Source organism: Scleropages formosus, chromosome 11, assembly GCF_900964775.1.
Source record: "Scleropages formosus chromosome 11, fSclFor1.1, whole genome shotgun sequence".
Taxonomy (NCBI): domain Eukaryota; kingdom Metazoa; phylum Chordata; class Actinopteri; order Osteoglossiformes; family Osteoglossidae; genus Scleropages; species Scleropages formosus.
In genome coordinates, this window is record NC_041816.1 from 12748388 (window position 1) to 12765686 (window position 17299).

Genomic DNA, 17299 nt, shown 5'->3' on the forward strand with positions numbered 1-17299 from the left:
CATTAGACACATTCTCACACAATACAAAATATCTTTGGATGAGGTCCGAGTCCACTGCTTTGGAGAATATACAGCAGAGGAGATAAACTGAGATTTAGTTGAGATTTCTCAATCCCAGAATAGTATTAAAACGAATTCTTTCCTTCATGTATCAACTCCTATGATGAATGAACATTTTTCATGTATCTTAAATAACCATCTTAATTCTTAGGCTTCTTGTGATGTGCTGCTAAATGTCAAGTGGGAAAACCTGGCAGAATTCATCACAGAAGGTTTTTAAGGGGGAAAAGTGTCACCTTCGATTCTGGGTAATATATATATGTATATATATATAAAATATTAAAAAATATAAATATGGTACATTCATGAATGCTTCTTCCAACTTTCAAAAGCAGCGTTTTTAGACGGGACTCTCTTCATTCAATCATTGTCTCCTTTTCGTTGTGTCTGAAAAAAAGATAGCTGGCTTTTCAGTGAGAACACAGTTTGATGTTGCTGAACGAGTTGAGAAAGAAAGTTAGAGGCAGGTTTCCTTACAAGGCAGTGAGTGAGTGAATGAAATAGGCGGGAAGAACAGATTCCTCCTCCCGCAGCGTCCGCGCGCTTCGCGAAACACGGTCAGTCGCCTTTTTTTTTTTGCTTTTCACCGTCATTTTTAAACATTTCTCCCGCCCGCAAGTCAAGTGCATCTGCTGTGAAAAGGAAAAAGAAAATGTCGCGAAACAGTACTTCGTCCGACTTCCCCGGCAGCAGCTCAGCGAAACGCGCGCTTTGCATCTGACGAGAATTCAGCGAAACTAAGTGATGATGAGTTTTCAGTGAGTTTCACCACGTCCAGCGTTTATGGCACTTGACTTGGCGAAGGTGAAAGTTGAAGGTGGGAGTCTGTTTTTCAGCCGAGTTCGTTTGCTCGCCTTAATTTACCCCTTTCTGCTTGTGCTTGTGTTGGGTACGTTTTATTCATTGCGCTGCGCTGTGCTGTGTGCTCGTGGCCCGCGGGACTGCGCGAGAGCGTGCGGCGCGCTCTGTCTGTGTGAAGAGCGCCTTCGCGTGCAGCGCGTCGTGACGCGTGCGGGATGTTCGGCAAAAGTCGAACCCTGAACGCGGGGTTGGTGTCGGAGCGGCCCGAGTGCAACATCGCCGTGCTCGGAGTCAGGGGTTCGGGCAAGTCAGGTACGGCCGTCCGTCCACACTACACTACACTACACACACACACATTTAAAGTCATACACCTTTCTTACCAGTCTTACACCTGCACACCGGGACTCGGGAGGGGGGCGTGTTTCGAACCAGTGACCTACTGGCCAAAAGCAAAGGCAGCGGCTCTAAGACTAATATGCCTAAAAATGTCTCTTTTTTTCCCCCCCAATACCCCCAATGTAATGGGCCCAGGCTGTGTAGTGGTTAGAGCCGCTGCCTTTGAGCCAGTAGGCCACTGGTTCGAAACCCACCTCCTCTTGTAGTACACTAGAGCGATGCCCTCACCCAGTGTCTCCAGTACTGAAGAATGGGTAGCTGTATAAATGGGTAAATCACTGTAAGTAGTGCAACACTGCCAGGAGAAAAGCATGAGTCACATGATTAAGTGTAAGTGTAAGTGTTCATGTTCACTTCTTGCATCCTCGCATATGTGTCTGTAACTCCACTGAGTACAAGTGCCAGTGTCTCACACACACACACACAATGTCAGGCACTACTGAATTGTTTCTTTTTATTCCCTTAAAGTGAAATTTGGAATTCATTCTTTTTCTGCTTCAACCCCTTTCCTTTGTGCTTTTGGTCCCACCAATATCAGATTTTGTTTGCCCGTAACTCGCTTTTCAACCAAGTGATTTAAATCGGCTAGGATTTGGTGTGTTTAAAAATGTTAGCTGTGTGTGATGAAGGCCAATACCAGGGCAGCCACCCTTGCTGCTGAAGTAAAAGGGTGTTTGTGTAAAACCGGGCTACTCGTCATCCTTCGAGAGCCCAGTCTTTGAGTTGTGTGACGTGCTTTATGTAACTGTGGAATGTGAACGGTGTGTCCCTCTCATCTGCAGCACTGACCGTGAAGTTTCTCACTAAACGCTTTATCAGCGAGTATGATCCTAACCTTGGTAAGTGCTGTACTTCTGACTGAACACTCTGCATGTGCGCTTATTGTCAATTTAAAAAAAAAAAAAAAATCACAACATTGCAGAAAGTTGCAATAAAACAGAAATTTGCTTGCAGCAAGTCAAAAAGGTCACCGAGATGATTACAAAAACATTCCAGATCATATTGACTCCGAAGTAACCCAGATGCAAGTCTGATAACACCCCACTGAAGCTGCCAAATCTAAAACTCTGAAATATTCCTAGTATTACTGATGTAATCCCTTTTTTCAGAACGTAAAAAACAGCATTATTTGTGGCATTGTTGCTTGGCTGCCTGCTGGTGAGTGTCCCACGTGAGGTTGCCTTACGTTTATTCATTTAGTTGACGCTTTTCTTCAAAGCAACTTACATTTTTAAGTTACTTACAGTTATTTACCCATTTATACATCTGGGTAATTTTACAGGAGCAATTTAGGGTAAGTACCTTGCTCAAGGCTACTACAGCTGGAGGTGAGATTCAAACATGCACCCCAGCAACTCTAAAAACTATGCTACTAGCTGTCTTGTGACACTACTGTCTCAAATTCTAACATTTCAGGTTTCTCCGTGATCATGTGTAAGTTGACTGAGACTCAAGCCGAATCCTGCTGTATGGAAAACACTGGTTTGTTTGACCCTGTGACTGGTGTTGCCTTTGGGTCCAAAGAAAGCAGCTTCTATTACCATCTTCTTTGGAATACGAAGAGTTAAGGGCACAAAGCAGCAGTGAAGATTAAACATGAGCAAAGCTGGCAGAGCCCTTCCAGGACAGGGTTGCATGCTGCGATGAAAGGGCTTATGGCTGTCAAGCCTGGCATTCTGGCTGCAGAAATGGGCAACAGGTGTGTGCTGTACGTGGCGGCTGCTCACGCTGGCGCAGATTTCTGGAGCCCTGCGCCTCGTATGCCACGTGACTGCGCCACTGCAGAGTACAGAGTAAATTCAATGTTCCCAGACTGAAAAGGAAGGGAAAAGGCCGAGTTACCTAATGGTGATGGAGTACTCTTTGCATGACACTGATTCTAGAACAAAACCTTTTTTGTTTACGAAGCTCAATGTTCCATCTCTGTTTCAGAAGACACGTATGCATCTGAAGAGATTGTGGATCAACAGTCTGTTCTTGTAAAAATTATGGACACTGCAGACCAGGTATATGAAAAAGCAATATTCACAGTAAAACCGGAACTTATTTTGCTTTTTATTTTGGGCCACCTAAACAGCATACTTGCTTTTTTTTTTTTTGCAGTGATGACACGGACTTTTGACACAACGTGATGAAACATTTAATTAAATTACGAGAGTTCTTAGTTGTCAAAGAGTTTTCCACTTCAAAAAAGAGAACTCGCAGAGTTTGCCCTTGTAATAACCTTGATGTGGTGCATGACCACTGGCTTGGTTTGTGTTTGTGTTCCCTGCTGTCTCTCAACTGGGTTAAGGGTTCTGTGAATGACATGTAGCAGTGAGACCCCTGACATGGCACCTGTTAGACTGACAAGGTTGGCGCCCTCTGTCCTAAGCGGCATATGACCGCCCATATTTCTGTGTTGTGATCAATGTCTCCAGGACGGCCCTGTGCACTGCGAGCGCTACCTGAGCTGGGCTAGTGCCTTCCTGGTGGTCTACAGCATCGACAACCGGCACAGCTTTGATGGCAGTCAGCAATACCTGGATATCCTGAGCACGCGCAACAGGGGGCTTAAACCTGAGACCCCCATAATCCTCCTGGGGAACAAGGTGGACATGGAGAGATATAGGTGTGTTGTGAGCCTGGAGCCAAACTAGTTGAATGGCACTTCTTCTAGCTTAGAAATGATCATGATGCTAATTATAGCGTGTGAATGACACAGAGTGTGTTTTCACTGATGTATGGATGAGTGACCCACTGTAAGCAGTGTATCTAGCAGTGTAAGTTACCTTGGTGAATAAAGTGTGTGGGCTGATAACGCTACATAGAGTTCACTGGAAGCTGCTTTGGAGAAAAGCATCTGCTAAGTGAATAAATGTAAATGTAATGATTTTAATGTCATGATCGACTTGGACTTGTGATAAAATGCACCTTTCAGAAAGTTACTTACACATCTAGCCGATGCTTTTCTTCAAAGCGATTTACAATGTTAATCTACCTACAATTATTTACCCATTTATTCAGCTGGGTAATTTTACTGGAGCAATGTAGGGTAGGTACCTTGCTCAGGGGTACTGCAGCCAGAGGTAAGATTCAAACTGGTGACCTTTGGGTCTAAAGGCAGAAGCTCTGACCACTACGCTACCAGCTGCCCTGTACATGAAACAATTACATTATGTAAAGGGTATAATAAGCTGCTGTCAGTGAATCAGTCGGCAAAGGCAACTTAATGTAATTTTAGTGCAGCCTGGTTCTGTTTCGAATCAACAATCATAATTGGGCTTCATGACAGACCTGAGCAGAACTGAAGACTGGCTTTCTTATGCCGCATGTTGACTCAGTCTTTGTATAAAGCATCAGTTGATGGGTATAATTACTGTACGTGAACTGCCATCCCTCCAGTAATGAAGTCAGCTGAGATGCTGTTAAAATTGTACTGTTGTACTTGAGTTTATGTTTTTTAAATAGGCACTATAATCATGGTTCTCAACATGTTGGCTGTATAAAAAGCCTGGTTTATGTTTCCATTTCATCTGAAGACTCACACAGCAGGGCTGTCTCAAACTGGTGTGCGATGTGGAGTTTTTGCCAGCAGCGTGCTCTCGCGGATGGCGCTGCTTTAGGGCAGCTTCGTGTACCAGGGACGGTGACGCGTTCTTGTTCTGCCTTGACTTTCAGACAAGTGAGCAAATCGGACGCAGGAGCTGTGGCCTCGCGATACGGCTGCCTGTTCTTCGAGGTGTCTGCCTGCCTGGACTACCTCTCGGTGCAGAGCGTCTTCCACGAGGCGGTGAGAGAGGTCTGGAGAGAGTCGGAGAGGGGGCTGGTGTCACGCACGCTCTTCATCAGTGAGGAAAAGCCTGTGGTGGGATTGGCCCCTGCACTGCCTGTCACTGCCTGCCTCAAGGAGCTGCCGACCCCTACCACAGCCAAGCTGGTCACAGTCAAGTCGTCGCGGGCACAGAGCAAGCGCCGAGCCCCCACGCTCACGCTGCTGAAAGGATTCAAGATCTTTTAACAACTCAAGGACGACGACCAAAGCATCCACAGGAGGAGTTCACACCGACTCATCGCTGTCGGTGGTGCTGGTTCGTTTTTTATGTCTCAGCATGGCACAAGACTTTCCTACGTGTCTTGCACAGAGATCCAGGAGCGACAAGTGATTGAGTTGTACTGGATCCAGAACAGATGAAGATGATGTGTTTGTGCCTTTCTGGCTTCTGGCTTTGACACTGATCTGTAAACATTCTTCCACAGTTTTCTGTTTTTGTCACTCTCTCATGGCCTTCCTAGCTCACCACTGGAAATGTGGCATTTTACTTAGTCTGTAAGGGCTTATTGTGGGTCGAGTGCTGCGAAGATGTCTCGCAAGGAGCTCCTCTCTGCCCACAATTCTGCCTGCCGCATACAGACGCACTTACTGGCCAGCTCTGAAAGTCAAACAGAGGGGAATAGATGAGCATGAAAAGTGTACAAAGCACTCATTAATTGTAATAGTGTGTGCCATCTTGGAGCAGTGGCAAGGTACTGGAATTTGAAGTTAAAATTAGAATGTTAGACGGGACACGTTTTGCCTCTCTTGACCGCCCCCTTGTGGCTGATGTGGGAAAGGCAGGTTGTAGGTTCAAGTCTCATGTGTAAGTGTCTGGGGCAGTGTTTCTCACCTTCGCTGAGGCCAGGGTGTCAGTAGTGTGATCTAACTTTTGGAGTTTTTGCGGTTTGAAATCCTCTAAACCTTAAAACACCTGCATTTGTTTATATTTTCAGCTCAGTGTATTAATTTCGTTCCCTGCATTTAATTACTGTTGTAATTTTGCACTGAATTACTGCTTACAAAATGAAGCAATAAACATTGTTTTTTGGTTCATAAAATTTTTCCACATTGATTTCAAGAAGAGGGGGTGCAGTGGCGCAGTGGGTTGGACCGGGTCCTGCTCTTCAGTGGGTCTGGGGTTCAAGTCCCGCTTGGGGTGCCTTGCGACAGACTGGCGTCCCGTCCTGGGTGTGTCCCCTCCCACTCTGGCATTACGCCCTGTGTTGCCGGGTTAGGCTGCGGTTCCCCGCGACCCCGTATGGGACAAGCGGTTCAGAAAATGTGTGTGTGTGTGTGTGTGTGTGTGTGTGTGATTTCAAGAATAAAAATATTAAATAGATCTGTTTGATTTTCTTTGTACTGAAAAATGTGATCACCCAGAGTACAAAACAGGCTGTGTATTCACAGAAACTCTTTAAGCAGAGATTTTTGTAGTTTTTTTTTAAATTTTTTTATTAATGACACATTAGATGCATTAGTAACTAATCTTGAGTAGCCCAAGTTTTTTTTTTTTAAAAAAAATCTGTTATGGCTCTTGCAGCATGTGAGCAGAGAACCAGTTTGCAGCTCTGGCTGAGCCCTTACACATCCTCTTCCTGAAGCTCTGGTTGCAGCGAGAGCCTTTTTGTCTCCTCGCACTCAGCTGCAGGGTTTCCCATCTTTGGCTTTGCTGTATCATAGTCATCCTGAAGGGGCTTGCTGCTTAGCTCACTTTCTAGGGCTGGAGCACCGCAGCCTCTTTTGCCAGTCATGATCTGGAGCTCCTCCCCGTTCGGTGTGAGCGACGCAGATTTGTGCTTCGCTCTCTTCTTTCTGGTCCTGTGCAGGAAATATCAGAGCTGTGACCCAGAGCCTTTTAATAATAATCTCTGTATCTCAGGTTTCAAGTTATTCTCGTTGGGCAAAGACTAAATAATTGTGCATTTTGACTACAAATATTGCAGTTATTGCACACATCAGCTTTATTCATGTCTTTCACACTAACCTGTTATCCATTACATCCTTAACTAGCAGCACACAGCCAATGAGGAGTGACACAGAGGACAGCGCTAATATGGAGTATTTCCAGGGTAAGGCTGTAAAAGATTACATGGAATGCAGGTGGTTGAGTTTCTTTACAACTATGAAGATTGTCTACTTTGCCAGTTCCTGGAAAACACAAGTAACAGCAGCAGAATTTTAGCCGAATATTCTGCTAATATCTTACTTGGAAAATCTTGCCCTCGGTGCATATAAATTTTAAAACAACTTTCACAGTAACAGCAAACCATTACAGCAATTGTATGTTCTTATGAAAATCGGTGAGCAGAGAAATGCCAGTTTTAGTCAATGGTAATTTCCTCTGCCGTCACCTCACTTTCACTGTAATATGAAAAATGAAGATGAAAGGTTGCTGTCAGATTATGGTGATTTCCACACACCTCTGTTTTCAGCTGCGACAAACTTTTTGGGGTCAAGAGCTGAATGATTATCCTTCAGCTAGAATCACAAAGCAGCAAAGTTACTCAAGTTGAGAAATGTGTGCTGGAAAAGGGTGGTCCTGCTCTCAGTGGCTGTACTATCGTTGCGTCCGTTGGCGAAAATGCATTTTTGTTCACTCTGTGTTGTAGAGCGCTTTGGAGAAAAGTGTCTGATAACTGAATAAATGAAAATGTAAGCAAAATTACTAAAATCGCTCTCTTATTTTGTGTAGAATAGAATGCTGTTTGTTTTCGTAAGGCAATACTATGCCTTTAATTGTTCTCTGTGTGTGTGTGTGTGTGTGTGTGTGTGTGTGTGTTTGCCATATGAAGGACTGGTGCCAGTTCTAGGGTGCACCCTGCCTCGTACCATATATTTCCAGGATAGACTGAGGGCCACTGTGCCCTTGCACAGGACAAGTGTTTCATAACACATTTGAAAATACAACGAAAAACAGATGTGTAAAGTATTTTGGTAAAACAGATTAGTTAAAAACATTGTGTTACAGCACAAAAGCCCCCTCTCAAGGAAAAAAAGTGTTGGACAGAATAAATCAAACAAGTCTTAACATGTTTTATGGACCATTCAGATCACATAAATTCGTTGAGTACAGTAAAGAAACTCACCATCCTCTACGCGGTAATACCACCTGAGGTACTCTCTCTGTTTGTCAGCCATGCTCTCGTCTTCCGTGTCTGTGATTTCATAATCTTCTTCCTTCACTTCAAAGTAATCATGCTCACTGGATCCCCTTCTAAATCCTGGCCCATCAGATGAAAAAAGTTAGCTTTTAACTAATCACTGCAATAAGTCGTGTGGATATGAAAATGCGTTGCCGTGGAAACTTGTGGTTATGATGGACACAGCTGTGGATGTTTCTGCACAATGAGCTTCTGGCGAAGACGCTGAGCTCATATGCAGCAGCTGAAGGACGCTGTGAAGAAAATCTAGTAACTACGCTTTAAAAAACGCTTTCCAACAATACCAGTTAGGCCAAAAGGGCAAGAAGCGAGAGGGAAAGAAATGGTGCCAAACTCCTTACGCTGCCTCTCCTTGCAGATATCCTGTACTTCGAGAGACCACCACTTGGAAAGTTTGGTCCCTCCAGACAGGAACAGATCTCTTCCATCTGTGCTCAGCTCCAGGGAATCATTGTGGCTGATCAGCCTGTGACTGTGACAGTTCCACCAGACGCTACGGCTGCTGTCACACGGCACAGTGAGGACAGGACTGACCGGGTGAGTTGACAGGCACCGCTTCGTCACCTTGTTCACCAACATGCGCTGGTCTTTCCAGGACCACTGCTGAACATCCGCGGTCACATCGCAGCGCTTTAACTGCACCGTGTTGTTCTTGGGGACGTCTTGCAAACATAAGCCTTGAATGTTGTTGTAGATCATAAAACTGCTGGTGCCTGGAGGTACAGAGATATGTTTGTACACCATGCAAACTATTCACACATACAGGGTCTGTACGCCATAGTGCTCTAGCACACAATACTGATATTGATTAAAGAGATTTGATAAAGAACATTTGAAATTCTGTTAAGAACATTCCTAAAATGCATGAGTTATTTTACCTTGTAGGAACACAGATAACACAAGCCATCTTAGAGACATTCCTTGAATCCGAGTGGATCTTCTGAAATAAGAACTGTTAAAATCACTTTCCTTATAATTCACTTTACACTTTTTTTACAGGATTGCTATATATGAAAGGTGGCATGGAATATTGGCATTTTTCACACAACGATTGTTCAATTCATAGAAACAGAAAAGAGAGAAACACTTGGTAAACTGTTGATTACTGAGGAAAAAGTTGCTGACCTTCAGAAATTGCGGAAGTCAACTTGTTACTATACACCGACTGCAATTCATAACAGCTGAATTTATAAGGCTCACATTTTAAGGAAAAAGGTACAGTTGTCACCATTAAATAAAGGCAGAGATGGGCGAACTTGGTGTAAATTGCATGCTGTTACCTCTGAAGACAACGAGCTTCACCTTAAATGTCGAAGTGCTCCAGCTTATGAAGCGCGTCAGGTCTGAGTGGAGCCTGAAGAGCCTGAGTGGAGAGAGTATATGACTGCAGAAAGCGATTGCAAACCTACTACTAGGCAGCAACTCTCAAAGTTCACGGGGGAGGAGACCTATCTCCTTCTTTATGGTCATGAATTTCATGTTAAACCTTTATATTTGTGTCTAACAGAAAATGTGATAAGGGTTTTGTGGCACGCCCGGGCGGAAGTGGAGGGGCGAGGAGATGGTGGGACGATTTTGCCGGCACACCTGGGGCTAATAACAACCACTATTTCACACCCTGCTGTTCCCGTCAGCCAGTCAGCCAGTCAGCCAGTCACTCACAGTCAAAGTCAAGTCCAGTCAGTCCAGTGAGCGAGTGAAGACGTGGTGTAGGAGTAATATAACAGCATGTCTTACACAAACATTGTGTTTGATAGCCTTCTAAATAACTTCCAGTTTCGGCACTGTTGTTGACCAACTTGTATTTAATGACATTACACTGAATCACAGTATGACTGAAAGATTGACTCTGGGAACTTAATAAGGTTTAAAATTTAGTTATTATTTCAATGGGGGGTGCGGTGGCACAACGGGTTTGGCCGAGTCCTGCTCTCTGGTGGGTCTAGGGTTTGAGTCCTGCTTGGGGTGCCTTGCAATGGACTGGCGTCCCGTCCAGGGTGTGTCCCCTCCCCCTCCGGCCTTGTGTCCTGTGTTGCCATGACCCTGTTTGGGACATCTGGTTTCAGACAGTGTGTGTGATTTCACTGTGCAGAGGTGTACAGCAGAAATTAAATATTATATGGTCTGTGCAGGTTGTGTGTAAGAGAACTCAACTTAGTGCAACACCACATAGTAAACTTACTACACATGCATTAGAAATATACAATGCAAATAAAGTGACCCAAACAAATCAGTTGTATGATTTTGTGCATTGTAAACGAAAGTGCTTCCTTTTGGTCTAAGGTGGTATATTCTGTACTGCATACACTTTCTTTTTTTTCAAAAATAGATAAAAAGGAATACTTGGATGCAATACAAAATGAATTCTCATATAAATATGTGCAATGCATAAAGGAAGTTGGTTAACAATAAAACTCCTGATTTTTACAAGTGTTTCCCATCAATGAAAAACAAAGCAGTGTTCCTCATTCGACAGTGAATTTTGCTGCGTAGTTGTTAGTTTTCTTATTTACAGAGACATTGAGCAAGGCTACTTGGTTACTGTTTAGCAAACCTGCCTCCCCCCCTTGAAAGTATAAACAATCTGTGACTCATCAGTCAAGCACCAGGTCTTTGCACAATTTTTTCTCACTCCTTTACAGCAGGACTGTCCAGCCTTGGTCCTTGAGAACCACGGGCCTGGACATTTCACACACCGTACTTTAAATGAAATTTTAAGTCGTTCCCTTGCCATTGAAAACCCGGTGAATTGTTATGGGAATGATTCAATCAAGGACGCAATGAAGACCTTGTAAGGAGCGCACTCGAAATAACCTGTAGGACCAGAGCTGTTGTGCCCTGCTGTGGAATGAGTTCATAACATTGAGGGGAAGGTGAATGACCTGCAGGCCATTTCCACTGGCAGCACCACGTGAGCAGGGATCACTAGGTAGGACTTTTTATATTATACAGCACTTCTTCACACATAAATCCTGTGCTGTCATGTAGGCCTGCAGTATGTGTACACATATAAACGCAAACCCTGCTGCAAATCGTATTAAATATCACGCACTAGGCATTTCACTCCTATTCCCGATGTTACTTGGAGAGCTTTATTCGCAAGACAGCTGAGCTGTGATTTGATTTGGAGGAAATTGTGACGTATTATTCCATTTTGGCACTTAAAGTTCGCAGCGATACGAAAAGAACACAACAAATAAAGAACAGTGTAGCAAGAGAAGGGGCCGACACGGTCTGGTGAGTGGCAGGTGAGGGGTTTTATTTCTTTGTGTTTGTCATACAGGGACTAGTGAGGGGAGGGTACGGGGGTGTAGGGAACGCGTGCAGATCAGGAGCGGTTGGTGAGGGACGTGGAGAACGGGGTCGCTGTCGCACTCGGCATCAATCGCTGCCCGAGGTCGTCGCCCCCAGGAAGTCCTCAGACTCTCTCCCTTCACTGTTGGAAGCAGGGAAAGAAATAGAGGTGTCGATTATTCTCAGCTGTCCCGGCTCCACCCCCCCCCCCCCCCCCCCCCTTCAGACTGCCCCAGCGTGCCACAAACAATTCATCAGTTAAATGACATATTATTTTCTTTATTGTGATAGCTAGAATGGGAAGATGAGCTCATGCGCTCGAAAGTAATGCTGGAGTGGGCCGAAAGCCATAGGAAGGTTCAGGGAATGTTCTGTCCGAGGGGGCACTTTTGCACTCTCACGTGCCTCTTTTTCATTGACACAACTCAATAGTACGAAAGAAAAGAACAAGGAGGAAAACAGTAAAAAGATACTGTATTCCAGACCAAAGGGAACACGAATACAGTGAGTTTGATGAAAATGTTGGAGGAATTACAGAGTGTAATAGTTTTATTTTTTTTTTCCATCAGTGGAGTCTTGGATAGTAGTGATGTATTGTTTGACTTCATTTGAGAGTGTTAGGTTTTGTATTGAGGAATTTGCATATATAATACAATACAATATGCAATAATTGTTTTCACAACCAATTATTGCACAAAAAAACCACAGGAAAGTTTCTTTCCTCAGGCCATCTACCTCATGAACAACTAAATGCCTCCTAGGGAGTAAACTGGTGCAATAAACAACGCTATTTATATTTATATTTTACATCATATCTCTTATTTACTTTCCCTTGGATTGTATATAACATACCTGTACAAACATATAATGTCTAGTGTCTATTTTGAATATTGTGTACTTTATACAAGGGGGCGCAGTGGGTTGGACCACGGTCCTGCTCTCCGGTGGGTCTGGGGTTCGAGTCCCGCTTGGGGTGCCTTGCGATGGACTGGCGTCCCGTCCTGGGTGCGTTCCCTCCCCCTCTGGCCTTACGCCCTGTGTTACCGGGTAGGCTCCGGTTCCCCGTGACCCCGTATGGGACAAGCGGTTCAGATAGTGTGTGTGTGTGTGTGTGTGTGTGTGTGTGTGTGTGTGTGTGTGTGTGTAGTTTATACTCTTTTTTAAATCTTTTATTAGCCCACTCTACTTTTATTATCTGTGTCTTGTCACTGTCATTCTGTCTGTGCTGTGGAAGTTTCTGTCACCAAGACGAATTCCTTGTATGTGTAAACATACTTGGCAATAAAGCTCATTCATTCATTCATTCATTCATACATTTAATATCTGTTTACATGTCTATTTATTGAACCGAGTACACCACTGCACTTTATCCCATAGTGTTTTTAGTTTGGTAGTTGGTTATTGTAAATTATTGCAGCAGTTCAGTTGTATATATTGTCCTCTGTGTCACGTGGTACAGGAGAAACGCCGTTTCATTCCTGTATGTCCTAAACATATTGTGGGAATGACAAAAAAGTTGACTCAGACTTTGATATATAGACATGAAACTTAGTTAACAGCAAAACTAAACTGTTGCCAAAATTGTTTATAGCGCCTGCGGCCTCACAGAAATTAGATGCAGCACTGGAATCAAGCTACTGTTCACTATGTTCGGCGTAGGGCGAATGAAAAGTAGGAACAAAATAAAAGAAGATCGAGCCATCCACGGCCCTTAGTTTTGGGGACCGGAAATGGTTATATATATATCCGGGGAAACATGGTGGCACCCCGTGGAGGGTTTCCGGTTGGTTAGACGTTCGTTTTGATAACAGTCGTGTGCATGGAAATCGTTTGCAGAAGGATTTGAGTATTACGAAAAGTCTCAAGAAGACGTTCCTACTGAAAAAACCGAGACAAATGAACACATCGTTAAGTAATTAACCGACCTACATGCGGCTATAATTATTTAACCTTAACTTAAGTCTTAAGCATATTATCCAGAGTAAGCCAGGCGAGCTGAAGCCAGCTCAGCTGTTCCTCCTGCGCTACTTTCTAGGAATGTGGAATATGGTGAGATGTGCCAGGGCAAAAGGGTTTATGAGCAGAGCCAGAAGGTTCACTGGGGGCGACTGTGCGCTGAGCAGGGGTTCTCTCCTTCCTCTCTGGGTGAGGAGGAGGGTTTTCTCAGTCCACAGAGAACACAGCTCAGCTTGTGTCTCACAGTCACACACACACGTGCGAACAAGACCTCCCTGGAGGATACTGTTTTTTGGCACTGATCACTTTGCCGAAGAATCCCTGAAATGTCTTTATTCCTCAAGGTAAGAAGAATACTGCTACCTGACTGGAACTTGGAAAACAACTTGTCCTTTTCATGCTGATTTGCCGAGTGTAATAAATAATGCCTGCCTTTGCTCTGCTGCAGACAGGAGTCTGGTGAAAAAGTTGTGGATTTACTTGAAGTTGTCACCTTACCAAAGGACCTTCCTGTCAGAAGGTTCGCCCTCCAGAACAGCCTTTATGTTCACGACTGGCCAAATGTAAATGCTCATAACCGCTTTGATGTGGGCGTTGTGGTGTCCTTTGGCTGCTTGCTTAAGGAGGATCTTATCCGCCACTTTCCATAGTAAGTATTACTGTAAAAATACATTTGCCGTGATTATTTATGTTTGGACTCGTGTTAACTTTGGCTTGGGTCACATGATGTTCTACAGTTTGAAGTTTCTCTGCTCTTAACACCTATACTGGCAACACACAGTGTTTTTATTTCATTTCAATTTAAAATTGCATTGTTTTTCTGAACCCAGCGGAATCCTCAATGTCCACCCAAGCCTCTTGCCTAGGTGGCGAGGCCCTGCTCCCATCTTCCACACTGTGCTCAACGGGGACGCTGTTTCCGGAGTGACCATCATGCAGATCAAACCCAGGAGGTAGATGCACAATTACATGTTTCATATTTCCAAAATTGAGACCAGTAGTATTTCTGAAGAAAAACCGAATGATGTTTTTACTTTATCCAATGAGAAAATTGAGCTTGTGAAGTACAGAATCATTTAAACAAATCTAGTGCTTCTTCGGCGTGTTATTGTTCGCTTTTCCTGTGTGAGCCACCTTAGCGTCTTTTGGTTCATTAGTGCTAACAGCCTTGAAGTGATTCATACTGCTGTTTTGGTCAGTAGAGTTTCAGCATTTCTCAAAGCCCATGGAAATATCTTAATTGGGCAGCACGGTGGCACAGCGCCTGGGTGGTGCCAGAGAATATGGGTTTGGTCCCCGCTCAGTCTGTGTGCAGTTTGCATGTTCTCCCCATGTCTGTGTGGGTTTCCTCTGGTTTCCTCCCACAGTCTAAAGATATGCTGTTCAGATTCCCCCATAGTGTGTGAGTAAGAGAGAGAGTGTGTTCCACTGATGTATGGATGAGTGACCCATTTGGAAGTAGTGTTTTTAGCAGTGTAAGTCACCTTGGTTTATAGGGTGTGTGGGCTAGTAACATTACATAGTATGCATTGTAAGTCACTTTGGAGAAAAGCATCTTCTAAGTGAATAAATTTAAATGTAATTGAATATTCTGAACAGAGAGGATGTTTACTTGTGGGAGACAAATCAGACCCTGACAGTTTGTCTTTTCACATCAGGTTTGATGTTGGTCCTATTCTTAACCAGTGTGTGTACCAGATTCCGGAGAACTCGACAGCTGATCAACTTGGAGAGACTTTAGCCACTATGGGAGCTCAGCTGGTTAGTAAAATTATAACAGTTTTCAACTCATGTAAGTTTTTTGGAAAGCTTCCATTATAACTTGCTGGTCACAGGTTGCTAGTGTACTTTCTTATGATGAATAATGGACATATTACTCATTAATTTAATATTTTATCTCCTAGTTAATTAAGACTCTGAAGACTTTACCAGAAAGCATAGCAAACAGAAGAGAACAATCAAAATGTGGTGCAACCTTAGGTAAATGGCATTTTGGCTAATCTGCTCATTGTTTTGTCTAACGCATGTTCATTTGACATATAACAATCTTTTAAACCTAGGAAAGTCTCAAAGGAGACAGATTTCTGGTGGGGACTACAGAAAAGTTTTTGCAAATTATTTGTTTTTACAAAAAGTCTACAAACTTGACGAAACTTGTCATTCTGAACAGCACCCAAAATTAACACCTCCATGAGTTGGGTACAGTGGGAGGAGCAGACATGTGACGAAATTGGACGTCTTTTTCGTGCCATTGGATCACGGGTAAGGACATGAGGTGTACATTTTCTTAGCATTAATATATTGATGAGTTTCAGTGATAAGTGATAAATGTTTGCCTTTAGATCCCACTGCGAACCATCTGGATGGGGGAAACCATTAAACTTTTGGACTTTGCAGGAAAGTTCAGCGTAACCCTTTCAGGTATTTTCTCCTTCCCACCCATAGCATTTTTGTAAAACAAACTGGCCCTGGTTTTGTACATTTGGAGTTTACATGTCTCCCCATGTATAGAAGAGTTTCTTCCTACTTTTCAAAGCATTCATTTTATACATTAATTCCATTTATTACGGATAGCTGCTTGTCATCCAAAGGGATGTGGTGTTGCAGAGCCTATTCTGGAAGCACAGGGAATGAGGCGGAGTACACCTTGAACAGGATACCAGTCATTCACTTCTGCCCACACTAACTGAAACTGCTTGTCCCAAGTGGGGTCGTGGCAAACCGGAACCTAACCGGGCAACACAGGGCCCAAGGTTTGAGGGGGGAGGGGACACAGCAGTCTGTCACAAGGCACTCCAAGCAGGACTGAGTCACCTATCCATCTTAACAACATGGCTTGAGGCTGAGAGAGGAAACCGGAGTACACGGAGGAAATATGCAAACTCCACACAGACTGAGTGGGGATCAAACCCTTGTCACACACACCATCCAGGTGCTGTGAGGCAGCAGCTCACTGTGTCATCATGACACCCATATGTATTGGGGTCTGTTATGGACTTCTAAGTGATGTACCCCCCCCACTTATAGTCATGCTTTCCTGTAAAACACATCACATACAAATACTACAAATGGTACTACTAAATTCTGTAAAATAGTGCTTGCCATTTTATACCATCTATCTAAAGTTTCTGAAACTCAGTACCAGCATAAAGGTTTACTTTTTATGGCAGATCAAAAGAAAAGACCAACACCAGGCTCCATATATTACCAGAAGGAGTCAGATACTCTGCTTGTCTGTTGCAAGGTGAGAAATTGCAATCCAGCTCAGAAGCCATCTTTGTACTTAAGTCATGCCAATGTATCTTTTGCTACTAAATACTGTACATATTTGTAGAATGGACTTGCAGAAACTTCAAAAAAAATTTTTCGCAGGATGGGTGGGTGGGATTCAGAGCCATCATGCTTAAGAAAAGCATATCTGCTGCAGACTTCTACAATGGCTATCTTCACCAGTTCTTTCTGAAGAAGTTCTCTCAGCAGCACAAGGAGTGTCTCTTTCAGAGTAACAAACTGAAATCTGAAGATAGTGCCGCTAGGCAGAAGAATTCACAAATTGCAAAAATGTACTCAGACACTCAATGAAAGTGAAATCTTTAAGTGGTTACGGTGTATTTATAAGAATGTATGGCTTGTCTGTTTTAAGGCACATAGCATTTCAGAACTGTGTTTCTGACCAGAATGTAGTATGACACGTGTAACTGTACATCTCAGATTTTATTAAAAACATGTCCAACAAAATGTCAGATGCTATATTATATTTTTACAGAAAAGAGTATCCATTTCTGATGAACCATTTTGATTGATTTCACTTTAGTCTCCCTTTACTAAATATTAC

At 43.5% G+C, this 17299-nt stretch overlaps 3 protein-coding genes across 7 annotated transcripts; 2 read left to right on the forward strand and 1 right to left on the reverse strand.

The window, feature by feature from the left end:
- The first annotated feature begins 502 nt into the window (after positions 1-502).
- rasl12 (RAS-like, family 12) lies at positions 503-6176 on the forward strand. Its single transcript, XM_018763247.2, has 5 exons — positions 503-1173; positions 2040-2096; positions 3190-3263; positions 3678-3868; positions 4918-6176. The coding sequence occupies exons 1-5, from the start codon at positions 1077-1079 to the stop codon at positions 5255-5257; spliced, it is 759 nt and encodes a 252-aa protein (XP_018618763.1). The 5' UTR covers positions 503-1076; the 3' UTR covers positions 5258-6176.
- A 360-nt stretch (positions 6177-6536) lies between these two features.
- On the reverse strand, positions 6537-9666 carry si:cabz01068815.1 (solute carrier family 51 subunit beta). 5 transcript variants are annotated; one of them, XM_029256557.1, is made up of 6 exons: positions 9517-9666; positions 9093-9151; positions 8556-8927; positions 8140-8274; positions 7038-7128; positions 6537-6871 (listed from the first exon to the last, which is right to left on the reverse strand). In XM_029256557.1, exons 2-6 carry the CDS (start codon positions 9130-9132, stop codon positions 6634-6636), a joined length of 876 nt encoding a protein of 291 aa, XP_029112390.1. In that variant the 5' UTR covers positions 9133-9151; positions 9517-9666; the 3' UTR covers positions 6537-6633. The 5 variants fall into 5 exon arrangements, with proteins under 5 accessions (XP_029112390.1, XP_029112387.1, XP_029112388.1 ...); XM_029256554.1 differs by having other exon boundaries at positions 9093-9154; XM_029256555.1 differs by having other exon boundaries at positions 9495-9666.
- A 3572-nt stretch (positions 9667-13238) lies between these two features.
- mtfmt (mitochondrial methionyl-tRNA formyltransferase) lies at positions 13239-17294 on the forward strand. Its single transcript, XM_018763180.2, has 9 exons — positions 13239-13808; positions 13913-14113; positions 14295-14417; positions 15123-15225; positions 15369-15444; positions 15635-15726; positions 15807-15885; positions 16635-16708; positions 16837-17294. The coding sequence occupies exons 1-9, from the start codon at positions 13546-13548 to the stop codon at positions 17044-17046; spliced, it is 1221 nt and encodes a 406-aa protein (XP_018618696.2). The 5' UTR covers positions 13239-13545; the 3' UTR covers positions 17047-17294.
- Positions 17295-17299: the final 5 nt, after the last annotated feature.